This window comes from Aethalodelphis obliquidens, unplaced genomic scaffold (assembly GCF_003676395.1).
Source record: "Aethalodelphis obliquidens isolate GAN/ISIS:26980383/991018 unplaced genomic scaffold, ASM367639v1 scaffold5, whole genome shotgun sequence".
NCBI lineage: Eukaryota > Metazoa > Chordata > Mammalia > Artiodactyla > Delphinidae > Aethalodelphis > Aethalodelphis obliquidens.
The window spans coordinates 55858219-55885682 of NW_020837949.1; the positions used below are offsets into that span (position 1 = coordinate 55858219).

Consider the following 27464-nt stretch of genomic DNA (forward strand, 5'->3'; position numbering starts at 1 on the left):
TGGTATTTGATAAGTATTTTTAAAATCCAACCTAACATTCTCCATCTTTTAACCGGTGAGTTTTGTACATTTACTGTGATTAACAATTTATTTGGACATGTTTACCAATTTACGTATTCACCATTCTTTCTTGCATCTCAGACATTCCTTTTAAGATAGTTTCGTTCTTTTTGAAGTATGTCCCTTAGAAGTTCCTTTAGTGAAAAGGTGTAGGTAAACTCTCTTGGTTTTTGTTTATCTGAAAATGTCTTTACCTCATGAGTGTATTCTGTATTTAGAATCTACATATACACATTAATAGTAATAAAATATCTGGAATAGCAGTGGTACTTTCACTACAATGTCCTATCAGCACCAAGAGCGGAACAGCATATTCACCAAGCAATCAACCATCTCCGCAGTTTCTGGTCCACACTAATGATGCTAGGCATGCTTAGCAAAGAGTCATTGTTACGAATCTCAAGGAGCTCTGAGCAGCATGAAAAAAATGGAAGTCACATGAAACGTAAATACAGAGTGAGAGCCTTCACGTAAAGACTGAATTGGGTGGCTTCAGAAATGCGATGGGAGTTCAGAGCAGGAAGTGTCTTAAGAGAGCTGGATCCCAGTGAGATCAGGTTGCAGAAGCTCCTGAATTACATTTCCACACAACACTGCTTCTGTGGCCAAGCCACACCTTTACTTTGAATCCAAGAAAAGGCAGAGTACATTTTCTTCAGAAATTGTATCATGGTTTAGACATAATCCCGAATCAGGCACGAGGTAGATAAGAGCAATACTAAGACAAATGTTCTTGAAAAAAACCTAAATTAGAGAGTAAGCAATTGTATAAAATGCCACACACAAATTCCATGAATGGCAGATTGAATGTACAGATTGAGTTATTCACTTATGTACCAACTCCTTTTGTGAATGGGGGGCATTCCTGCGTGGCTTTGTAAAACAAAACAAGACAGTGCAGGTTATACAAGGGCTGGGCTGAAAGCCTCAGGAATTTCTTTTAACTAATTTTTGTGAAAGGTTAACAGCTGGAAGAGTTCTTTTGTGACACATCTTAAGCAGACTATGGGAAAGAAGTGTGTGTTATTTGTGCCATTAATTACTAATCCGTGGTTGGTACAATGAGTCACTTATTGACCGGGGAAGAATCTAACCTATTTGGGAAATGAAACTTTCTGAATATTAACTACTGAGCACCTACACCCAAGAGATAGTGATAACTGGAATACAAAATGGTTTAGTCTAGAAATAAGATTAAAAGGCCCATTTTGACTACAGTAAGGAAAGGAATTTACTTTCATAATTTAGGAATGTTGGTTTTCAGTCATCTACCTTCCTCTCTACAGAGATTAAATACAGAATATGTCCTTCCTGAGAAAATTTTTTCTTATCTTTCTAGAGTCTGTCCTACAGGTGGTAAAGAAGAAAAGTACAATCATGCAGGTTTGCGCTTCACGGTCAAAACTCAGCTTCTCTTCTCTACCCTCAACTACCTGCCTGGCAGGTGAAAGTAAGCAGCTTGCAAGAACTGAAAAAACAGCATTGGATTTCTGGGACTCTACATTCTCACACTGAGAAAGCGAGAATGCCTGGAAGCTAGAGGGTTTACACGGTCTCTGCAGTTCGTTCACAATAACACATGCACCCATTCCTAGCCTCTTAGTAAAACTTCTGCAACTGTTTGGATTTACATATTCAATTTCTTGTATTCAAGGACCAGGTTACGTGTATACTCTTAGAAAGAATATATTTTATTTTTTCCAAACTTCAGCACTGTTTAAAAAATGCTGATAGTGGAAAGAAAGATTTCCTCAACATACTCATTTCAGGAGTATTAGAAACGTTCTCCCTTTTGAGAAACAAATAATAATGAAAAAGGAGAGAATGGTCTCCCTGAGATGTTAGTAACCTAAACTATAATATGAGTGGTCCCTAGGTAATAAGTGGTTAGTAGTAGGAAAATGGTTTAATTAGTTATACTCATTTCTGTGCGTGTCTTCATGTTTACGTGCAAAGATGAATCCTACTACTATGTAATTCTGTTATAGGACTACATCAAGTACTTATTCTTTTCACGTATGAATTTACTTAATTCCCACAACAATCCTATAAGGTAGGTGCAATTATTTTGAGAAATAATGTTTCTCATTTTAACAAATAAGAAACACAGAGAAGGTTAAAGAATTTATTTAAGTTCATAAAGCTTGTTAAGTAGGTTCCAGAATCTGTCCCTTTAGACAATGGGCTGTGCTGTACACTGCTTCTTGAATGAAGCAAGATTTTTGGAAAAAAAAGTCTCGCTGCCTGTAGTTGAAAATGGTAGAAGAGGAAAAGGAATATTCCAGGAACACCTGAATCAATTTAAGAGTTCAAAAACAAGGTTGCCAAGAAGGAAGAGAGAAACAAGGGAAGAAATTCTAAAATAGGATCAATGGAGTCACTGTTTAAAGAAAAGAAAGAACTTATTCTCTTGGGAGGGTGTGAACTATTTATTCACCAATACCTGATGAGATATAGAAAACACACACACACGATAAACCAATGCAACATAAAAAAGAACTCCAGGCATATGATGTTTAAATTCTGAAATTCTGGTATCTTCTCGAATGCTTCCAATTTAACATCTAGCCTCAAGAAAGTGACAATGTTCTTTTAAGTGAAATGGCCATTATCAAGTGTATGATATTTGGGAGGAGGTGGACACATGGTGGTGATGGCTAAATTTTAATTTAATTTTACACCTTTATTTATGGACATCTTTCTTTCAAACCCTGCTTTGACTTTCTGACGTTGAAAACTGAAAAGTAAATCCATGGTACCATTTTTTTTTGAAATGAATGAACAAGCTGGACCAGGAGAATGAAGAAGGAGATAAACCGAGACCACACAAATTTGCCCGTAATGAGGATATGTTACATTTATAATGGACATAAACATCTTAAAAGCACATCATCATTACCAACTACTATTTAGTGAGCATAATATATGTGATGTCCGGTTTCTTCCCTCAAGGTGCTTGTTGTCTAATGAAAAGAGTAAATAACGGCATTTTGTGGCCATTTACATTACATAACCCTCATTAGGGTTTGGTCATATAATGACCACATGTGAGGTATATAATTTGCCAACTTTAGCAAAAGCTGGATTACGGAGATGAAAAAGGAGAAACAGAAGGACAGGTGGCTGATTAGATACACTATAACCATGTTACTGGGTCTTTCAGACCAATAAGCTAAAGCACGTATCATTTAAATCCTGATGAAAGGATATATTTTTAGAAAAAGGCTCTGTTTGTAAATGAAAAAAAGCCATTTTGATAGATTCATCTTAATTACAATGGGGAGAAACACTAAACCACTGGAAAATTTCTGATTCACACAACTACTAGTGAGATGTCTCATGAAGATTCTACATTACACCATCTATTCCATTTTGAATGGAAATGTTCATCACATCAAGAAAAATTACCATATATATTTATACCACTGCCAATAAAAATAGTAATAATGATTACATCGATATTGGCTGCTGCGTCTTGAGTATGTGTCTACATTATTATCCACAACAGTGTAATACAAAGAGAATTATGACCACAGATATTTATTCAATTTAAACGAACATTATTTCTTTTTTTTCCATAGGTAAATTTCATTTCAGACTTCGGCCTGTGACGTGTTTTCCCTACTTTTCTCTGTATCTCCATTTACAGTTTCTATCTCTTCTCTTTCCTGCCTTCACTCAGCCCCTCATCATATATCTCTTTTAAAACAGCCTCCACTCTGTTCTCCCTGCCAGCAATTTCTTAATTTATGCCAAAGCCTCCTATCAATTCATTCATCACATTGCATTAGAGTGATCTTTTGAAAAAAAAAAATGAAACCTTAAAAACAAAGAAACAGTTTGATCATGTTCTCCCAAGACACCCTGCGCATCAACCCACGTACTTTTCACTTTTTTGTGCACGTGCTCTGCTCCTTCCCAATTCTGTACCTAGAGGACACCTTTCTCTTTTGCTTGCCAAGCAAACTCCTCCTCGTTCTTGAAGACCTAGCTCAAAAATCACCTCCCCTGTGAAGCATTCCCTGACTCTCCCATGTCTAACAATGCTTGCCCCCTGATTCACCTAGCTTTATTTGGTTAGAATAGAGAAGTACAGGCAACTTCAGATTTATGCATACATATGTTTTTAAAAGTAAGTAGTAGTACTTTAAAAAACACATGTAAGTATATTAATAACTAAAAAATATATTAGCTAGCTACAGGCATACCTCATTTTATTGCGCTTCACAGATACTGCATTTTTTTTTTAACAAATTGAAGGTTTGTGGCAACCCTGAGTTGAGCAAGTCTTATTGGCACCATTTTTCCAACAGCATTTGCTCACGTCATGTCTCTGTGTCACATTTTGGTAATTCTCAAAGTATTTCAAACCTTTTCATCATTATTGTATTTGTTATGTGATCGGTGATCTTTGATGTTACTAGTGAAAAAGATTATGACTCACTGAAGGCTCAAGGTGTTGGTTAGCATTTTTTAGCAATGAATTATTTGTTTGTTTTTTTGGCCATGCCGTATGGCTTGCGAGATCTTAGTTCCCCGACCAGGGATCGAACCTGGGCCACAGCAGTGAAAGCATGAAAGTGCCAAGCCCTAACCACTGGATCGCCAGGGAATTCCCAGGAATGAAGTATTTTTTAATAAAGGTATCTACATTTTTTTAGACATAATGCTACTGCACACTTAACAACTGCAGTGTAGCGTAAACATAACTTTTATATGTATTGGGAAACCAAAAAATTTGTGTAACTAGCTTTATTGTAATACTCGCTTTACTGAAGTGGTCTGGAACCAGACCTGCAAAATCTCTGAGGTATGCTTGTAATAGAAATATTGATATATTACAGTAATATATCTAAATAATATATTAATGAAATTAATATCCTTTAAAAAGGAATTAGTTTAGGGCTTCCCTGGTGGCGCAGTGGTTGAGAGTCCGCCTGCCGATGCAGGGGACACGGGTTCGTGCCCTGGTGCGGGAAGATCCCACATGCCGCGGAGCGGCTGGGCCCGTGAGCCATGGCTGCTGAGCCAGCGCGTCCGGAGCCTGTGCTCTGCAACGGGAGAGGCCACAGCAGTGAGAGGCCCGCGTACCGCAAAAAAAAAAAAAAAAAAAAAAAAAAAAAAAAGAAGAGAGGAGACAGAGAGCTCAATCATGTTCTGTTAAGAGGCGAGGAGGGAAAGCGAAATCCTTTGGGAGAACAATTTGGCATTATCAGAGTCTGAAGTGTGCATACTCATTAAAACAGCAATGAAATACCACTACACACTTACTAGAAGGGCCAAGATCTAACACACTGACAACACCAAATGCTGATGAGGATGTGCTGCAACAGGAACTCACTCACTGCTGAGGGTGGTGATAGTACAAAACAGTACAGCCATTCTGGAAGACAGTTTGGGAGTTTCTTATAAAACTAAACATAAGAAAAGAAAAAAAATGTGCATACTCTTTACCTTTTATCTTGGTAATGCCCTTTCTTGAAACTTATCCTACAAAAATATTAGTATTTGGGTGAAAAGATATAAGCCCAGGATGTTCACTGTAGCCCCAAAGAGAAACTCCCCAAAGGTTCATCCCAGGAGACTAGGTAAAACTATTATGTATATTCACACCATGAAGGTAAGAGAAAGAATAAACAGGCTATATGTTAGATACGGAAGACTGTGTAAGATAAATTAAATGGACAAAAGTAAACAAAAAAACCCACACAAAAATAACCTGTATGGACACTGTGCTCTATGTGTTTGCACACACACATGGTTGCATATAAATAGAAAAAGATATGAAAGTTCATTCACCGAACTGTTAATAGTGGTTTTCTCTGAGAGGAAAGATAATTGCGAAGTTTTTCTTATCATTTTTTTACCTATCTGGAATGTTTGAATTTTCAAATAATTTTAGCAATCAAAAAAGAATGCAGATTTAAAAAAATTGATTAAACAAAGATGAGAGTTTGAAAGAAGGGACTGAATCATGTATACAAATGCTACAAAGGGAAGGAAACGCTGGAGAAAAAACTGGAGAAAACGTCTGCAGAAAATTTGGTGAACTGTATCGTACAAATGGTTCAATTTCTCTCCAGAAATTGTCTCCTTACATCAAATTTCTAAAAATAAAATTACAGAGCAAGTGGATGCTATAATTATTGGATATTTAAAGCAATTTATGAATATATTTCTCTTAAATATAATAGAACAATACTTGTGAACTATAATCAATATTGAGAAAATTTGATTCCTTTAAAAATAGGAGCATATAAACCACCAATGAAAAAGAAACCTGATGGAAAATACAATTTGGATTATACTATAGGTATGGTAGCAGCAACATGGCATTTAAATGTGGTATTTCAGTCCCATGTCCTAAAATCAAGGAATCATTTTAGAAATAAAAATAGAATAATAGGTATAAAGAAAAGACAAAGATTTTATATTTATTTATTTATTTATTTATTTATTTATTTATTTATTTTTGGCTGCGTTGGGTCTTCGTTGCTGCGCACGGGCTTTCTCTAGTTGCGGTGAGCAGGGTCTACTCTTCGTTGCGGTGCGCAGGCTTCTCATTGTGATGGCTTCTGTTGTTGCGGAGCACGGGCTCTAGGTGCATGGGCTTCAGCAGTTGTGGCATGCGGATTCAGTAGCTGTGGCTCATGGGCTTAGTTGCTCCTCGGCATGTGGGATCTTCCCGGATCAGGGCGTGAACCCGTGTCCCCTGCATTGGCAGGCAGATTCTTATCCACTGCGCCACCAGGGACGTCCCCAAAGATTATATTTTGATTTACTATAACATTATTAAAGAAAGTTCAAACCTGAAGATGCTTTTCTCACTTCAATGGATTGTTTACTCAATATTGTCAAAATCCTAAATGTTGTGCTACATTTTTAACCTCAACATGCCAGTAAAAGCCATGATGATAGTGGCCAATTTTTGTTCAGGTACAAAAGGAACATTGTACCCGAACATTGTATCATTGTGAGTCTCTTTTTTTCCTGGATGGTAACACTTTTAAATTCACAATGGGGCTTCCCTGGTGACACAGTGGTTAAGAATCCGCCTGCCAATGCAGGGGACACGGGTTCAATCCCTGCTCCAGGAAGATCCCACATGCCGCGAAGCAACTAAGCCCGTGCACCACAACTACTGAGCCCGCATGCCTAAAGCCCGTGCTCCTCAACAAGAGAAACCATCGCACTGAGAAACACACACACCGCAACGAAGAGTAGCCCCCACTCGCCGCAACTAGAGAAAGCCTGTGTGCGGCAATGAAGACCCAACGCAGCCAAAAATAAATTAATTCATTAAGAAAAAAATAAGTTCACAATGGACTATTTTGGCTTTTTTTTTTTTTTTTTTTTTTTACTACCTTTGTATGTAAGAACCAGTAAGAACTAGAGTGGTCAGATAGAATAAGTAGTTTTACATGATATATACAATCCTGGAAAGGCTTCAGAAAATGAATTTTAATCTATTAAATTTTAGTTTCGATTGCAGAGGCTACTTTTGAAAAACCTTTGCCATAAGCCCATCTGCAAAGTACTTGATTGTTTACCTATTTTACACATTAGTTTTTTTTTAACTTAGTTTTTTTAACTTGCAGTTTTTTTAGTTTTTTTAACTTACAAAGTTTTTTTTAACTTACACATCCTTTTAGAACACAAAGTCTAGTTTTTACTATAACTCATTAAAAATTTTCCTCAATTTAAGTTATTACTGATAGATCAGTTGTTTAACATTAAAAGTGGTTGTGACTAGAACCACCATCTTTGAGCTCTAGCCCACTCAGACAACACCCAACCAACCAACTCCTTGACAGTCATGCATCTGAGTAAAAGCAGTGAAATCTTCTTTTTTCAGAATATCATTTAAATATAAACACAGGATTTAGCAATGAAAGTGATGAATAAAACAAGTTTTGCTCCTGACACTGAAATTTCAAAATGGATGCAGATACAGGCTGTAGTGACACCTTTCAGGAAAGCCGATGTTTGGGGGGAAGCATCCCTTTCTCAGTCTCACTCAGTATCCCCGCCCAAGCCAGCCTCTCTCTACCTCCTCTACTCAGAAACCTCTTATTTCATCACACACACACACACACACACACACACACACACTACAAACACTCACAGAGCAATACCACATGCCTGTGTCTTGCTGCCTTAAGTGCTACAGCGAATATTACAATGTTATTCTTTTTAAAATCGATGGCAAACCCATGGGGACACTATCACATGATAGCCACTATATTAGAGGCAAATCAAAGATACACAGAGGAAGTGCCTAACTTTATCCTAGAGAGTCAGGCCGACTTCTGGGAGGAAGTGGCATTTGCCCTGAGTCTTGAAGATTGAATAGGAGTTTGTTAGGCTGAAAAGGGGAAAGGCAGGGTAAGCAGAGAGAAGATCTAATGGCCTAGAGGTACAAAATCTAATGGCATATCCCTTCAAGCAAGAGGAAGGAGGTCTGGAGTGGCAAGAGCATGGGTGTGTGTGGGTGGGTTTGAGGTGCGGGGGGAGGGAGGGGATGGAGAGAAAGGTGAGGAACAGACTGCTGCAACCCACAGCTCAGAGTACAGAGACTTTTAAACCTGTGGGCATTGGGGAGTCAGCGGCAATTTTTACTTCTTCTTCATCTCCCCAAGCCGGCTGGTTTCCCACGGTTGGTCCGTGCTACAAGGCCCCTCCCACAGCTCCTTTCAATAAGCCAGTCTTGTCTTCCCAGGAAAAAGAAAATCTGCTTTTCTGACGAGCTGTAGCCCTCATCTTTCATCCACTCTGGAAAAATGGGATTTTATAGTCCAGTAAAGACATTTTCATGAGTATATATGAAGACCCTCATTTCTGGAACTTATTTCATATTCTTCATAGGAACATTTTCCATTCTTTAGAAAGTTTTAGTTGTAATTTTTCTCATCTGCTTTTTCTAAACTAGTAAAAGCTAGTTTTCTGGAACTAGGTTACAGACCAACTTTGGCCCATTTAACAAGGTCAGACTGTTTATTCTTGACAGAATTCTTTCCCACTGTAAAAAGGTACTTTTAAATGCCACATTCCAAGAGCAGTGCCAGTAAGCCACTGAAGCATATTTTCCCACAAGAACTGATACCATGTGCGGTCCCCACCTCACTGAAATCATCCAGCGTTACATAAGGTGCAGATAGCCGTAGCATCACCGTGGAATCTATCAACAGTGTTCAGAAAACATGTCCATACATTTCAAAGCATCGTGACCTTTAAAAAGTAATTCATCAAAATAAAAATGGTAAAGAAGAAAGGGAAGGATAGCTTTAGAAATTAAAAAAAAAATTGTTAAATGGCTGAAGAGAAATCTTGTAACTTTATGTTAGTACCCAAACCTAGAAGCAGTAGAGATTTTTCTCCTTTATTTTGGGGTTTTTATGGTTGAGTTGTTAAATTTACAGACCAACTTTTAGATGCTGCCAGCCTTCAAAATAAATATAAGAGCAGCGCTAAAGTAAATTTTCCTACACTTTCCCCTTCCTTCTTTTGGATGTTTCCCTGAGACCTGAAGGTAGATTATTCCTCCAAAGCCAACTGTAAATTTTAACGTTCAAATTTATGAGGGACTTAAAAATCATAAGTATCCTTACAGATGTTGGGTGCCACAATGTTACTCGCCCTGTGTTTCAATCCCTAGAGAAAAGGAAAACAGAAAGTGGTAGCAGCAAGAGGAATTGTTCAGCAGCCCAAAGAGCATCGAGAAACACATTTGAAATATCAGCAATAAAGTCAATACAATATGAAAGAAAATCCAGCATGACAAAGCAATCGTATAAAAGTCTGAGCTGAACTTTTGGAGAGACCTATACAGATTAAGAAAAACATGGGGCTTCCCTGGTGGCGCAGTGGTTGAGAGTCCGCCTGCCGATGCAGGGGACACGGGTTTGTGCCCCGGTCCGGGAAGATCCCACATGCCGCGGGGCGGCTGGGCCCGTGAGCCATGGCCGCTGAGCCTGCGCGTCCGGAGCCTGTGCTCCATGATGGGAGAGGCCACAACAGTGAGAGGCCCGCGTACCGCAAAAAAAAAAAAAAAAAAGAAAGAAAAACATGTACTTAATCTTCTCAAGAACCCAAGTGGACTAAATAAAATGACTAAAAGAAACAATAATGCAGACATTTTCAACCTTTTCCTGTGACACTACGGTTCCTTCAAAGATTCCTAAAGGTCTTAATTTTTAATTTAAACATACCACATAGAAAATGTAAGTGCACAAGTTGGGGAGGTGTAGGAAGGCTTGTCACCTCGAATAAGTAGGGATGAAGAACAATAATTATCTGAAGGTTAGGACTGGCTGCCCAGACAGATATTCAAAGTGTAACTGTTACTCCCTCAGAGCTCCAGTTACTATCAGGGAATGATGCTGTGGGCAACTGGGAAGATTTAGGTGAAAGCTGAATCTCAAACAAACAAACAAACAAACAAATCTTTAGATGCTTATCAATGATGATGCAATGACCCCCAGCAGCAACATGGAAAAAGCAGAGTTGGAAATTCATTCATTTGTGAAAGTAGGGAGTTGTGAAAGAGCTTAAAGAGTAGTGAGAAATCTGATGGTGTTAGATGATACGGAATATGCCTTTATGTGTATGGGGGTGATTTCTGGGTGGGAGTGAGAGTACAGAGGGGCAGGTTGGGGCTACACTGCAAAACCCTCTCTGCATACCATGCTACAGAGTTGGAATTCATTCTTTAGGCACTGGAGAATCACGAGGATTCGTTTCATCCATTCACCATGTATTTATCAAGTGCCTACCATGTGCCAGAAAGGCACTGTGGGAAACACAAAAGTAGTACAACCCTGGAGTTGCGCAAATAAAAATGGCTATGGCCAATGTAACAGAATTTCAATGACACATCTCAACTCAGGAACTCGCACTAGGAGACTAGCGAAGCCCAAGCAAAATGAAGATACTGCCACCTTTCCCTTCCATACAAGGAAGTAAGCAGTGACACCTGTAAAACACAAGAAGCGCACACATCCCAAGAATTAAAGAGGATGTAAAAATCCAAGTTATAGAGACATTGTTTTATATTCAATTCCAAGGACTGTGTCTCATACTCCATTGAATGGACCTAACGGGACACGAGTTAAGGAAATTTAGGGGAGACAAAATTATCTCCTTAAACAGTTTGACAGACTAGTCCCTGACCAAGCACAGAAGGCATATTCCCATAAGAATGTTAAGTGGAAGAGGCAACAAAAGTTTTTCCATCTTCTGCATCTCTGAGAAACCCTTCGGCTGCAAAACTTCTTTAAAGCATTTGGTCTCGTCAACCTTAAGACAATAGTTGGTCTTTACACTCAAACTTGGCCTCAAGCTTCTGAAATTTGAATGGCATCACACAGGGTGTCTGTAGGATGGAATGTAAACAACCAGGTGACAACCAGACCCTGTCTATACCATACCTTGGTAGGACATTAGCTGGCTGAACAGACGTATGGAGGAAGAAAAGAACATCCCGTCCTTTCTCTGAGTAAAACATCCTCCAGGCAGTAACGATACAGTTAAACTGTTTTTGTCCAGAACTGATTCTCAACAGTGACAACTCAGGAAGGAGCTAGAATTAGGTGAGTCAAATGAATGACTATCTTTTATAAACAAGAAAAGCAGTTGTTTGATGAACTTCACAAGTATACTTGGAGCAATTAAATACCCACCCCCACGCGCACACACACACACACACACACGCACACACGTGCGCACCTACAGCAGCATCCTGTACTGCATGGAATACATTCTCTTTCTACATGGAAGCAATGCTCACAGTGGTCAAGAGCATTTGCCTTTACTGCAGAGGCAGAGCCAACCTATCAGATGGCAACTCAAAATGTGTTTTACTGCCACTGAGAATGCGTAACGGAGAATCTGGATGGGTTTTCATGTTTGTCTTGGCTCTGGCATTTTCCACGTACCCAGTCCTGGGAATCCTAAAGAAAACGTGTCCTGTTCCCAGCCCTGTGCACTGCCCCATTGTGCTCTACTTCCCTCACTGGTGAAAGTGAAAACGAAACCGGCACAAACACTCCATTGTTAACTATGAAATATGTACTGGCAACTGGAAGTTTTCACAAAACAGACCTGGTTGTGTCATGGCAAGGAGAGGTCGAGTGGGAAGGGAGTTACAGGAGCCTTTTTCGGCTTCTGAGGTGTGTCCTGCACTTTCACTGAGGTGCTGAGGCGACAGGGCTTTGGGTTTTTTCCATTATACTCGGTTCATGCTCTTGGTTTGATTTACTCAGTACTCACTGGCAGCCTTTGCAGGCTTCTGTGGGAGCAACTCGGCTGCCCAAGCCGGGGCACAAACCCTGCCAGGTCCCCATGGTAAATACAACACGCACGAAGAGGAAACAAGCATAAACAATTTATTTTCTCCTGTAAAAGACGACATTGTTCTCTGATCTCTGGTCCTGCTTCACTTTGTCAACTTGGTGGTGCCAACTGGGTGCTGTAAAATGAACTATTCCAAACAGAAACAGAGAAAATAAGCACAGACTGCATGATGTGCACATCCGTGGGGCCCACATCCAGGCAGGTTCTGAGCGAAGGGTGCTGGTGACCTCTCTGAGCATCTCACATCCCGGTGTGGGTGAGCAGGGAGGGCTTCCCTGACCCCCAGCCCACGAGGGCTTCGGAGTCACAGGGCCTCATAGAACTCTGTCCCTTTCCTTTATTGCACTTGTCTCTGTTTCTAACTATACATTTCTTTGTGTGACTGTTTGATTAAGATCTGTTTCCCCATTGTGATTATGAGCTCCATGAGAGCAGAGACCTTGTCCGCTTCTATTCACCATGGTCCCTCAGGTTCACTGACAGTGCTTGGCTCATGGAAAGTGATCAGTATTTGTTGACTGACTGCCACAACTCCATTTCATTAATTTTCTACCCCAGGATTATCAAAAAGTTTCTGAATCCACAAGGTTTCTTTAATGTTTACTAAACGCTACCAATGCTGGCATTCGAAGAGGAAACCATCTATTGCCAGAGGCATAAGGAGAGGATGTAAGCAATTTTTTTTTTTTTTTTTTTTTTTTTTTTGCGGTATGCACGCCTCTCACTGTTGTGGCCTCTCCCATTGCGGAGCACAGGCTCCGGATGCGCAGGCTCAGCGGCCATGGCTCACGGGCCCAGCCACTCCGCGGCATGTGGGATCTTCCCGCACCGGGGCACGAACCCGTGTCCCCTGCATTGGCAGGCGGACTCTCAACCACTGCGCCACCAGGGAAGCCCAGCAATTTGTTTTTTTGTGATTCTTGTGGTACTAAATAAATGAGTGATGTTAAATAAGGCAATTTGGGGAATCTTATCAGTTCCATATAAAAAAATCCCTGAGTGAACTTTTATAATTTGTAGAGATGTCAAAAGTCTTTCCATGCTCACTATTTACTTGTTATCTTTTGATTATTTCTACAGAGTGGAAAATGTTTTCATATGAAGACGTAAGTCTTGTAATAGGAAAGATAATATGGAAAAAAAGAACTTTGGCGAAGGAGAATGTAATTCACTTAGTGAGAATTTTACTAAGTCACTGAAAAGACAGGAGAATATTCTCTCTCTTTCATTATGGTACAAAGTGGATTTTTTCTCCAAACTGTGTGTTAGGCACAGGCATTTGGAGGAAAAATGCTAATTCTCTCCTTTGTCTAATGATTGTATAAAGGCCCTCCAAAAAAACACTGAAAAGTCACTGTAATACTGTTCACTGCAGAACACAAATTGGTTACGGCAGGCCAATCCTGGACTTCATCCCAGCATGTGAAGTTGCTGAGGCCCCAAAAGGAATGACCTCATTTTAAGGTACAGCCTCCTCTCTATCCACAGGTGGCTTCACGGTGGCTGTCCTGGGGAGTGACTGGTTCTAACTGCACGGGCGTTGGCAATTACATCTGGATATAAAAACGTCAACCCCAGCACTGCTCTGAACGGCCCCCAAAGTGGTCTCATGTCACACAGTGAGCATAGCACGATGCGTGCGCTGTCGTGAACAGGCACTTGGATGATTTTAAGGGAGCAGATACACACAGGAGTGAATCAAGAGAACACTTGATTTTTCCTAAGCAATGATACATTTACAAGAGGTTCCAGTATTCACAACTGTGGCAAAAGAAGTTTTATTCTGAGGTCTACATAAATAACAAGTTAACCAGGAGGTACAAGTTCAGGCCTCAGTGTTCCCCACTGTGTCAAAATATGACATGAGCTAGTTGTTTTTTAATTACAATTTGAACAAGACTTAAAACATGTTTCAAAAAATGGATTGTTGAATATTTGTGGAATCTCTGCATACCCTTTGTAGAACCCAAGAGGTCTACAGAACCTAGTTTGATACCCTCTAAAGTATTGGATCCCACCGTGGGGAGAAGAGGAAGGGAGAGGGGATGATGGGCGAGAGCCAGAATATAAACATTAGTACTCTCCAAGCCATTTATAATCTATTTGGCGAATTCCGACTTAACCTGGTTACGAACTGCTCGTCTGAGTCTCAGTTTCCCCACTTTCAAAATGAGATGGTTGATAAGGAGTTCCCAAACCACCAAATCCAATGGCAACAGTATCACCCTACATGCTGTATGGGTCAGTTCAGGAAAAAAAAAAAAAAAATAGGGATTTTTCATCATAACCAGAGAAGTTAAGACCTGCTCTCTCCCTGAGCTGCTGTTCATAGGGCTTCATGATGATCAGAGTCATCGTCGGGCTGCTAGTGATGGGCCAGGCTCTGCTTCTACGACTCGCCCTGTCAGACGCGGGTGTGCGATTGGGTATGACCCAACCTGCCCGCTCAGAGGTTGGTCTCTACTTCCCTTTCATATTGACAGACAAAAATGAGTTGCACTACACACTGCATCCAACACGGGAAGTTCTTAGAAATGTTGACTTGAGAATGACTCTCAATACAATTTTAGTTAGTTGTATAGTCATTCTATTGAATAAGCATACAGAGGCAGACCTCAGAGATATCGTGGGTTGGGTACCAGACCACACAATAAAGCGAATATGGCAATAAAGCGAGTCCCATGAATTTCTTGGTTTCCAGTGCCTATAAAAGTTGTGTTTACACTATACTATAGTCTATTAAGTATGCAATAGCATTATGTCTTAAAAAATGTACATGCCTTACTTAAATAATACTTTATTGCTAAAAAATTCAGCAGCACATAATCTTTTTGAAATAGTAACATCAAAGATCTCTAATCACAGATCACCACAATACATATAATAATGAAAAAGTTTGAAATACTGCTAGAATTACCAAAATGTGACACAGAAGCATTAAATGAGCAAGTGTTGTTGGAAAATGGCGCCATGATGCAGGGTTGCCACAAAACGTCAATTTGTAAAAAATGCAGTGTCTGCTAAATGCAATAAAACGGAGCGCAATAAAACGAAGTATGCCTGTATTCTTGAAACGCATCTGCCATGAAGATTATATATAATCACATTGGTCATGTTCGTACATGTCACTTACGTGCAATGGAAAGAAGCTCCCTCTAACCTGTTCTCTGGTTCTCCACAAATGTAGTTATTTCAATACAGGTCACAGAAGTTGATTTTCAGGGTTTCACAGAAACTCTTCTGATAAGTAGAACCCATGCCAGGCATTGAGTAACAGGCCCCACTTCTCTTCACATCCCCAGCTCCTCCCTGCAGGACAAGGGGCCTCACGCGGTGTTTATGGCCACCCCAGTCTGTGTGTCCCCATTCTGTCCGATGTCTGCAAACTGCTGCCCCTTATGCATGGGGTGAGGACACAGGTGGCCCAATCTGCCGTTAGGAGGAAGGACTGAGAAAAGCCCGTGCAGTTCCCATTCAGTCAGGGAATTCCAATGCCCTGAGTGCGGCTGGGTCTCAGGCACCCTGGATTCTGTGCCCCATCAAGGGAGGCAAGGCAGGAGCAGGGCCAGCGCAGGCTCCTCTAAGGCATGAAACCCAGGCCAGGGGCCCGTCCCGCCTGGGTCTAAGGCATTCACTGTAGCCATCCACATCTTGATTCTACACCCTTGAGAGAAATAGGTATAAACAACCCTTCCTCTCCAGGGGTACATGTGCACTCTGACTGTATACTGAGCAGCAAGAACCCAATACTCCCTAAGGACACCTGAAGGTCATGCAGGAGGCACCCAGTTAACGGCACTTAGCCCTCCCTTATCAGATGAAGACAAGCCGAGTCATTTGGCCCTATGTTATACCAACTACAGCCACAACTGGAGTCCGGACTTATGATGACTGTCCTAAATTAATTTCTACCCCAAAGGCCAACTCTTTCAAGGAGCTTACAGTCTGATAAAACCCCTACGTAACTACAAACAAGATAGAAAGCAGTATTATGAAAGACATTAATAAGACGTTACTCTGGAAACAATGAGGGAGGACGGGGGTGATTAATTTCTGCAGGGGGTACCAGAATGGGACATTTGAGTCAGGCTTTGGAAGGTAAGTATTATATTATTAGCATTTCTCCTGGCTGCAAAATGTCAGTTTCGAATCAGTTAACTTGTAAATTTCTTTAACATTCCACAAATCAAGTTGATTCCCAGTTCCTGTATGACATAACTCACTAAAAAATGTGTATTTCCAGGAAGTGGAGTGTAGTCTTTTTCTCTTCAAGAAATACAAAAAATAAATACCAGTTCAGTCTGAAAAAACTGATCCCAGGCCTTTATGTGTCACTGTGTGTACATAAACCAATGTATCACTATAGAAATGGATTTTTCCTTAAAAAGAAAAATAAACAGTGGGAAAAAATTTTAATGCGGTACCCTACAGGAATCATATTCTTTATTATTGACATTAAGTTCCAACTATGACTCTTTCAAATAAAGTCTGAATTTGTTCCAGTGTCTTTCCCAGTTGCTAATATTTTTTACTTTATGTCACATAAGAAATACAGAGTATGCAATACAAACTACATACTGAAAAATCAGGTATTTACGACTGCCTTTCCCCTTTTCTGTATGAAATCATTTGTCTCCATTTTCCTGTCTGAACATATCAACTTTCAGCAAGAATGGAATGTTAATTGGTGTTACGCACAAGCTGGGCTATCATTCCTCAAATTTAATAATAAGAAAAAAAAACCCAACCCAACTGGGTTTCCTGTTTTTATTTATGGTTTTCAGTGCCCAGTTGTGGGGGATCAAAATACAGTGTCTCAGTTACGGCTCATCCTTCCCTCAATTAATGTACCAAAGGAGACTGGTTCCTTCCATCTGCTCCCCTGATGACTGTCCGGATCGCAAAGCCTATTCAAGCTTCTCCCCAGGGCCCTGAAACAACATACGAAACTACTTCCTAGGGAAGCTCTAGCCTACCTCACCCTTCCCACTGGGGAAACACACAGACTCAGCCCTTTCTGGTGTGATTATATAAGAACACAAGGGCTCACTTGACCCAGCCCAAATTGGAGACTTATCCTTTAAACACCGTCTCGTGTCCTGTCTTCTCAAAAGTGACGGTGTATGTTGGGCAAAGAGGAAACAAGAATGATTTATCTTTCAACAATAGTGACACATTCTAAGGAATCCTCTGTAAAAATTCTGATGCCCTAGGTAAACTATATAATGTTGGGAAAGTATGTGATCTTACACATCCAGGTTCTAGTATCTGTATTTCCAGGGTGAGGAAGCAGAACACTTTTGCAAATTGAATGTTTTTCTAAGGCAAGTTACCTCTCTTAGAGAATTTCCAACTCCCCTCCTGAATTTCTACTTCTCATCTGAGGCATTACTGGAATTTGGGGAAATAATTCTTTGTTGCGCAGAATATTAGCCTCCTTGCGGCCACCACCATTCCCCAAGTTGTTATGATGACCAAAGATGCCGTCGCACATTTCTCAACAATGTTTCCCCCTCCCCCCAGGGCAGTGCTGCCCTTAACTGAGAACCACTTTGAGGCTAAAGATGGACTATATGTAGAAAATGGCATACTGACCCAAGAAGATTCTTTTACTTAAGGCTTAATATAATGCTTTGAGGGCAATGTTTGTAGGCTTCATGGAATCAAAGGGATTCTCCATATCAACCTCCTGCCCCAAATAAGTAGCACAGCAAAGGAACATGACTTGGCTTTAAAAATAAATCTATGCGTGAATTCACTGCATGGAAAACAGGTCCTTCAAAGACAAGGGATATTAATGCCTGCTTCCAGGCTCCTCTTTGTATATTTCAGGTGCAGAATTTCATGAAAATTCATCTCAGAAACAATGAACTATAAGGAGAAATAGAAGCTAACCAGAGCGAGTAGCTAGTATGGTTTTGTGTCTGAATGAGAAAAAAAACAGAATAACTGTCATTCTTTGCCAAAATAGAGCCTTTGGGTTTACTCTTCGTAGTTTGGCTTGGATGACGCCTTCACCCGGCAGGGTGGTGCTACTTGTTCACAGATCATCCAAGTTCACTGTAAATTTAATTTCTTAAATTAAAGAAATTTTAATTTCTTAATTAAATTAAGAACACACCACAGCTTCACAGGAGTGCTTTCACACACCTGTGCAGGTACCTGGCTGTTTCTCAAACTAGGATGCTGCAGACAGGTCAACATTCCTGGTGCTCTCTCCTCACTGACCTTGAGCTATGTTTCCCTAGACACTATATATGCAGCTCTGAACACAGTGGTTATGGCAAAAAGCCATATGGCAAAACCATTTGGAAACTTGTAACTGATTCCTTTCTAGTGGCTAAGAAGGAACCGTCTATTTCTGCAATGGGTTCTGTCCACAACAAGCCCAGCCTGGATATGTCTGTAGTTGTAAGCATAACACTTTCCTCCTACTGCCTGCTATATAAAAAGTGCAAAGACATTCTGTCCACCAACTGACCATGGGCAGTAATAACATTAGGGGCCTGGAATGGGGGCAGTTTGTCATTCAAAAGCAGAAAACTAAGTTTAATGAAAGAACAGCACTTTCTCACTCACCACTGAGGTAAGAGCCATCTGAAAACTGTAGATGCGGGCAAGGCCGAAGTCAGCCAGTTTTATTTGTCCACTGCTGGTCACCAGAATGTTCTGTGGTTTTAGATCACGATGTACCACTCGGTGAGAATGAAGGAAGTCCAGACCTCGGAGAAGCTGAAACATCATATCCTAAATAAAACCAAAAAAGAAAATCAATCAATGGTCAAAACAGAAATTCAACATGCTAAATCCTCAGCACTTAGAAAAGTGCTTGGCATACAGAAAGCATTGCATAAATATTTGCTGAATGAATGAATTTGTTTCCCCCTACTGTTCCACTCTCCCATTTTCAAGATCACTACAAAAAATTTCACTCTTGACCTGTATTTCATTAATGAAAGGATGATTTAAAAATAGTTTCAGATGGCATAGGAAATATTCTGGAAGGATGTACACCAAACTGGTGTCCATGGTTAATGTTGGTGAGAGGAAGTAGTTGGTGAGAGAGGGACACTTTTTACTTCATATACTTTTATAGGATTTAATACATGATTCCAACAATTAAAATCCAGTAAACAATGATAACATTAATGGTAGTTCTTCTTATTATTATAGCACCTATCACTTAGCCGTCACTACGTGTCAAGCATTGCTCTAAAGACCTTCTCTTTAGTAACTCACTTAATCCACACCACAACACTGAGGTAAACAATATCACTGACCCATTTTACAGGTCAAGAAACTGATACACAGTAAGTGTATATAATTAGCCCAAAGTAACACTACTAGCAAAAGACAGAGTCTTGACTCAAACCAGAGTCCAGGAAAACTGGATTCAAATCCCCAGTGCACTTCTTCATTAGATCAATGATTGAATGAGCATGGAAAACCGGGTAAACCATTTAACCTCGCCAAGCCTCAGTATTCAGGTCTGTAAAAATAGGAAAACCTACTTCATAGGATCACTGTTTGTAAAGCACTGACAGTAGTCAGCATTCAATAAATGGCAGCACTTACTGCTGACGGTATCAGCTAGCATGGAGGAGGGGGGCATTCAGAAAATAAACCAACGTCACATCTTCTTCTAATTTTAGAGCTGATAAAATCAGATACAAAATTTAAAACTCGGAAACTGTCTGAAAGTAGGAATTTAAGATAGTGACCATGATATGGCCCTCTGAAATCTGGGGTTAATAAGACTGACCTACCCCCCTCCCCAAATATTGTGAGAATGGTGTGTAAAGGGAGGATGGAATGATTTTGTTCATATAAAGGTTAGAGAAATGATTAGGTAGCATCAGGGGCTTCAGAGCTGGCAGGGGCTGTGAGGACACACTTGTTCATCAGCTAGACTGTATTTAGTTATTGGTTTACAGTATCGGTATTTCCTTCAGGGAGTTCTATCTTTATATCCTGGCTTATTCAAAACCAAAGCCTTAGTTTTTCACCTATAAAAAGGAGAAAACAGTGCTTACTTCTCATAATACGAGATTTAAATGAAGTAACGCATGTAAAGAAGTAGTTTCTGGCACACGGTTAGCATTCAATAAATGATAATCGTTGAAGTGTCCCGTTTCCTGGGGGAGACAGAGTAACAAACAACTAGAAGAAAATGTGGCCAGTGCCACAAGGTCAGTGAACAGAGCACTAAGCAAGTGTGCAATGATACAGGTGTTACTAGAATTCTTTTTGAGCGCCACCTAAATGGATCTGATGAACTGGCTGGGGTTACCTTCTAAGTTTCCAAAGATGAAAACTCTGGAGAAGACTGCACTGTTGAGGGACAGACAGTCCTTCAAGACTTAAGAACCACTGAGGGTAAAACAACTTGGAATGAATAAACAAGAGTGTGAAAATGAAGCACAAAATGTTAACGAAAGTAATCTACTGTTGCAGCAAATAAGTCTTTATTGGAAACACATGCACATGACTTGTAAGCAGTGGATTTTAAACAGCATGACTAACCTAAACTAATGTCATGCTGGCTTGTCATCTTTAGCTTCTTATAAACTAAGCACCAACCATTTAAAACAGTACAAAGAATAAATGTGCTTGGTTCATGTTTCATTGTTCAAACAGTTTAAGCAGCCAATTAGTAGAATAAATACGTAAAAATTTGAACCAATTAATTATACTAATAAGGCCCATCTTAATTTATGAAAAGCCTGAACTACTGAGTTTAAATACATATGTATTGCTTTTATTTGTGTATTTATACAGCACACACTACATTTTCCTTAATTATAAAACTGGTACATGCTTAATGCATATAGAAGCTTTTTTAAAATTTTATTAAAAATCCAGAGGAAGAACAAACATCATGCAAAATCCCACCACTCAGAGAAGAGAGAAAACTTTACTGTTAACTTTTATCTTTCACATCTTTTAAACAGATACTGCTATATTTGGAGGTATAAATGTATTATATCTCTATATAAATATTATAAACAATATATATCACATACAATATAATATTAATATGTAAATATAACATATTTATAAAAATTGTTATTCTGTACACATTTTACAGTTGTTTAAAAAACATTTAACAATTCATTATGACTATTTTGTCACTTCAACAAAATTCTTCTAAAATATAACTTTTTTATACAATATGATTTTTAATGGCTGCATAGTTTTCCTTCGTATGCCATAATCATTATTATTTGGTTTTAGTTGTGTTATTTTGGTACATATACTAAGAGTCTAGTTCTCCTCTGTTTAAAGGCTAGTGTAGATGAAAATGACTTCTTAACATCATATAAAAGCACAGTTTAGGCAGTGAGAACACATATACTGGCACTAACATTGATTCCATGTAAATGACACCTATGGATGTATAAAAAGTTGGTTCTACATAGGAATTACCACTCTTTGGATTTTATTAGGCTACTTAAAAAGTTTTTTGGTTAGCAAACTGGGTTTTCTTTTAAACCTATAATATCCAGCTATAATTAGAGTTTTGAACTAGTTTTGAACATATGCACCTATGTTAGGAACTCTGGTCACAAATAGAATGAGGAACTCTGGTCCCATTTCCTGAGAATTATATGAATGAATCAACTGTAACACTAAACAAGGCAAGAAAATAAAAAACACCTTTCCTTCAGAATCACAAGCAGTGCTTTGATCAAAGACATTTCAAAGGATTCTCTACTTAAGCTTATCATCTGTTCTATCTCAATTTATAGTATCATGAGACATACTTTTAAATTAGCTCCTCAAGATTTTAAACTAAATTAATCCGTCTTATACAAGACTCAAATATTTCCCAGTAATCCTAGCGATGCAACGTAATGTAACTATGGATACTGCCAATTAAGTTAAATATAGGTTTAAAACCTTTTAATGTTACAATGCACCATTCTGGTATAAAATGTCTACTCACACTAATGATAAACAGTCACTGGAGGCCCTCAATCTGTATCTTTCTGAAACATGTGACATGGGAGCATATTTTAACAGGACACCATCATGGAATGAAGTCTGGCTCCCAGTGACTTTAGATGGGGTTTTATCCTTGGCAACTCCCCTAAAAAGACTCTGGACTTCAGTCTGAACACCAGAAGTCTTCAAAGCCTTGTAACAACAATTAGTTTCTCTTAGGTGTTCTAGAGCAGTAATCCTCTTACTTCTTTGAAAACAAAACAAACAAGCAAACTGAAAATCTACCTCAAGCTTTTCTAATGGGAAAAAGTTTTATCACTGGGTCATTTTTTCCAACTACACAAAAGGTATGATTAGTTTCAAAAGATACTGAAGGGCATCCCTGGTGGCGCAGTGCTTAAGAATCCACCTGCCAATGCAGGCACACGGGTTTGAACCCTGGTCTGGAAAGATCCCACATGCTGCAAAGCAGCTAGGCCCGTGTGCCACGACTACTGAGCCTGTGCTCTAGAGCCCGTGAGCCACAACTGCTGAGCCTGCGTGCTACAGCTGCTGAGGCCCGTGAGCCTAGAGCCCGTGTTCCGCAGCCGGAGAGGCCGCCGCGGTGAGAAGCCCGCACACCAGAGCGAGGAGTAGTCCCCGCTTGCAGCAGGTGGAGAAAGCCTGTGCACAAGAGTGAAGACCCAATGCAGCCAAAAATAAATAAATAAGATAAACAGATATTGAAAACACCAACTTATTCCATACAGTAAATCACAAAACTGACAGCTCTCAATAGACAATTCTGTATTTTTGGATGCATCTACCTAAATCTAAGTGATGCACTCACATCCTCAAGGCTTTAGCAACAAAGGTATACATCAGTAGTTTATCTACTTAAAAATTAAAGACATATACAACTTGCACAAGGATAATCATTTTTTTCTCCTTACAATGTGTAAATCACAGTCTTTTCAAATTTGTTATCCAATTTTTGACAGAAGAGTCTTCATAACGATTTGTTGTTTCTCATGAAGATCTCCCACCCAGTTTGCTTCTTATGAAGGATGTTAAAGGAATCTCACAGATCAACACCACAAAGGTTTTTTTTACACTAAACTGGTAACATGTTGACTTAAGGTAGGGATTATAATTACAGGAATAAAAGTAACAGAGCATGTGATGATAAAGTCATAAAGCAGAGGACTACTGACAATAATGAGGGCCAGTCCCGGGATCTCTTTGTTTTTCCTTTTTTGCTGATTACTAACATATATTTGAAAATTTTAACTGTGGTAAGATACACATAAAATTTCCCATCTTAACCATTTTTAAGCGTATAGTTCAGTAGTAAGTATATTCACACTGTTGTACAACCAATCTTCAGAACTTTTTCTATCTTGCAAAACGGAAACTCTTCCTATAATTTTTTTTTTCTTTGCGGTACGCGGGCCTCTCACTGTTGTGGTCTCTCCCGTTGCGGAGCACAGGCTCCGGACATGCAGGCTCAGCAGCCATGGCTCACGGGCCCAGCCGCTCCGCGGCATGTGGGATCTTCCCAGACCGGGGCACGAACCCGTGTCCCCTGCATTGGCAGGCGGACTCTCAACCACTGTGCCACCAGGGAAGCCCGCAAAACTGAAACTCTTAGACCCACTAAACAGCTCTTCACTTCTCCCTTCCTCCCAGACCACCCTTCTATTTTCTGTTTCTGTGAATTTGGCCACTCTAGATACCTCATATGAGTGGAATCATAATGTATTCGCTTTTTTGTGACTGGCTTATTTAATTTAGCATAATGCCCTCAAAGTTCATCCATGATGTAGCATGTGTCACAATTTCCTTCCTTTTTAAAGCTGACTAATATTCCATTGTGTGGATATACTACATTTTGCTTGTCCAGTCATCTGCTGACGGACAGACACTTGGGCTGTTGTGGCTATCGTGAAGAATCCGCTATGCACATAGGTGTATAAATACAAATATCTCTTTGTGACCCTGCTTTCACTTCTTTCGGATGTATATGCCCAGAAGTAGAATTGCTGAATCTAGTCCCAGGATATTTTAAAAATCACAGTTCTCCTGTTAAATGTGCTACAATATTACTATATATGCAATGAAGTAGTGAATAACAAAGCCTAGTCCTGGGTAGTCAATCAGGTGGGTTCATTCATGCACTGGAGATTTCACTCGCTCCTTCCACTTCTGCGCTCAAGGAGAATCTGCCTGAAGTTACCACATCAAGCTTATTGTAATGTCCACACCGTACTCTACTTCAAAACTTGACAGTGGCGTCTTCACACTTTCACTGATCAATTCACAATGTTAACAATGGGTCGCAAAGACTGCATTATAAACAGGATCCCCCTACTTCTCACTCTGGTCCATAGGAGTACCCAGAGAATGCTGTATCCCGAATCACAAAGGGCAAAACAAATTCCGACAAAGCAAGAGGAGGGCTAAAGCAGGCTCCTTAAAGCTTCAGATTACCTGGAAAGTAGTAATTGGTAAATTGAAAGTAAGTAATAAATGGGAGGACCTGGAGATGAGCCACAAGCCACACGGCAGCTTTGTTCCAAAGGGAGGGAAGGGGAGATCTAGCTGAGGAAGGCGACACACGCCTTGGGGCTCTTCAGCAGAAACAAAGGCAAGGCCCCTCCCTCATTGCAAGTGCTGGCTTTCTACTTTTACTGCTTCTATGCAACTGGATGAAAGCATAATAAAAGTGGTTTCCTATATAAATTTTATTAACAAAATACGTATTCTGAAGAGAGAATGAAAAGGAGCCATGTATTGTTCATTCCTGGAAGTGATGATAACGCTGAGTAAGTACAGGATCAGTCTCAACTAACTAGAAGTAAGAAAATCACCACTGATTTTCACCAAGCCTGGAAATATTGTTGGTGTTTGAGGGAAAATGCAATGGCTAAATGGACAGTCTGAAAGAAGGAATCATTACCTCATGATGACGGCTATTATTAACCCACAGTGGAAAGTCATTGGGAACTGAAACTACAAATAACGATGTTAATTATAACTTCTTCAGAGCAAGATGTAAAAATCAACATTGCATAAACAAGAAAATACAGAGTATAAGTGACTAGGTTGTTGGCTAATGCCCCAAATGGTTTTTGTTCTAGACTCATTGTTTTGTGATCCTTTTAAAATCATTTAACAATATACTGTGGATATTTCCCCATTTTAACACATACTCTTTATAATAAAATTTTTTTTAACAGTATGTTTTTTAATGGCTGTATCTGGACAAAATACCTTCATGTCTTTCCCCATTCTCCTCAATTCCCTCTTTTGAGAATTTTCTTCTCACTCCGTACTTCCCTCCTCTCCAAACGAGGTAATGTATTAGAGAAGTTGGTTTTCCACAGAGTGGAGCATATTGTAATTTGCATACTGTAGCAGACATTGTTGGTTGCCAGCCATGAAGGACTGGTCCAAGGCAACCACATTCCCGTTTGCTAGGAATTGATCTAGAGATGGACATGGGACCCAGTCCTGGCTAATGAGACATATGGGCAAGGTTTGGAAAGCATTTTTCTCCTAATAAGAAGACCACTGTAGAAAACTCTCTGCTGTACTTCCTCCTCACCTCCCAGCCCTCACTCTCCACCTGTGCATCTTACACCAAATGCTACTGCTTCAGGGCATGAACTTGCTACTGTAGCAATCACCTTGAAACATAAAGGGAGACATCACCTGCACACATGGAAATGCCCGAGTGTAATGAGGGAAAGAGTCTGGGTCTTCGATGACATCACTGAAGAGCTGAATCAACTTTGGGGCTGCCCACCTCTAGCCTTGTAGTTAGGGCAACAATAATGCTCTAACTTCAAGCCATTTTTTCATCGTGTTGTATAATTTGCAGTTGAGAATTATTCTAATGAATGTAACTTAACTAAAATTATATTAAGTAAAACCTGTTAAGTAAGGTCACAACCTTTCATTTATAGCCCCCCCCCCACCTAAAACGTCCCCCATGGGGTCTGTACCAACATTCTTTTGTTGCCAACTATCCCATCCAAGTGGTTATCCTTTTGTCTTTGAGACTTATACCTCCTTCAATTAATGCTGACAAAATCCCCTTTCTCATTGCTATCATTTGCTGTCAATCCTTCATATTCCTCAGGGACTGTGGCTCATCCTCTCTAGCCCACACTCACCATATTCCTGCCTGGCTTCAGCATCCCAAGAACACCTTAGCTTCAGAGAACTCTGATTTCTTCAACTCCATTCAATTCTGTGCCATCTACTCCCACAGCTAAAACCAGGAATGTGGTATTACTTAACTCTCATCTTTTTTTAATTAAAAAATTTAAAAGTTACTTTAATTACATTTATTTGGATATCAAAATACCACTTAAATTTACATAAACTTATTAGACAGCGTAATTAATTAAACTTGGAGAGCAACTTCTTCATGCGTCATTTGTTAAATCTGCCAATTCCCTCAAGTCTCTGGTTCCACGGTCACTCTATCTTATCCTCTATACAAAGCTTTGTCCTCAATTAGCCCAATTGCTCTCTTTTTCAGCTGTTATACCTGTGTTGCAGAGAGCTGTTAAGGGGGAAAAATGATCACATACATGTCTATTATCAATATAAAGTCAGTCCCCCAACCCTGACTACGTTAGTGCCACCAGGTAATCGTACAGGTCCCTAGTTAGCCCTCGCTGTCCCTGTAGGCTAAATTTTCACTGCTGTCCCCCTACCTTATCATCTCTCTTCCTTCTCTTAGCACACTAGTGTGCACTCCACTTCCGAGAGAAATACCGACGATCAAGGGAAGGCTATCAGCTCCCTGTGCTTCACCTATACGTTTATAAGCACTGGCATCTACCCCTCTCCCTCACCTCCTGGTGGAAAAGCTTTCATTCCTTCTATGCAGTATTCACCTTCTTCTTATGCTCTAGATCGCCTTCATTCCAGCTTCCTTAAGTCCTTCCCCTCGCTTGACTAACCATTCCCCTTTTCTGTATATCTGGGACTTCCCTTTCTATTGTCCCTTGACTAATAAACAACCCAAGCAACCCCCTTCTTTCCTTAGCCAGTGGTCTTGACTCAGCGGTGCACATTTTTCATTCCCCATCCACACTGCATCGCTGCAGTGAATG

The 27464-nt window shown here is 39.9% G+C and overlaps 1 protein-coding gene across 4 annotated transcripts in view; it reads right to left on the reverse strand.

Moving 5' to 3' along the window:
• The window catches only part of CDK6 (cyclin dependent kinase 6), a 226328-nt gene that overhangs the window by 96908 nt on the left and 101956 nt on the right, over positions 1 to 27464 (reverse strand). For all 4 annotated transcript variants that reach the window (XM_027102457.1, XM_027102458.1, XM_027102459.1 and 1 more), the window contains exon 4: positions 18991 to 19158. In XM_027102457.1, coding sequence (XP_026958258.1) covers positions 18991 to 19158 — 168 coding nt within the window. The remainder of the gene's footprint in view (positions 1 to 18990; positions 19159 to 27464) is intronic.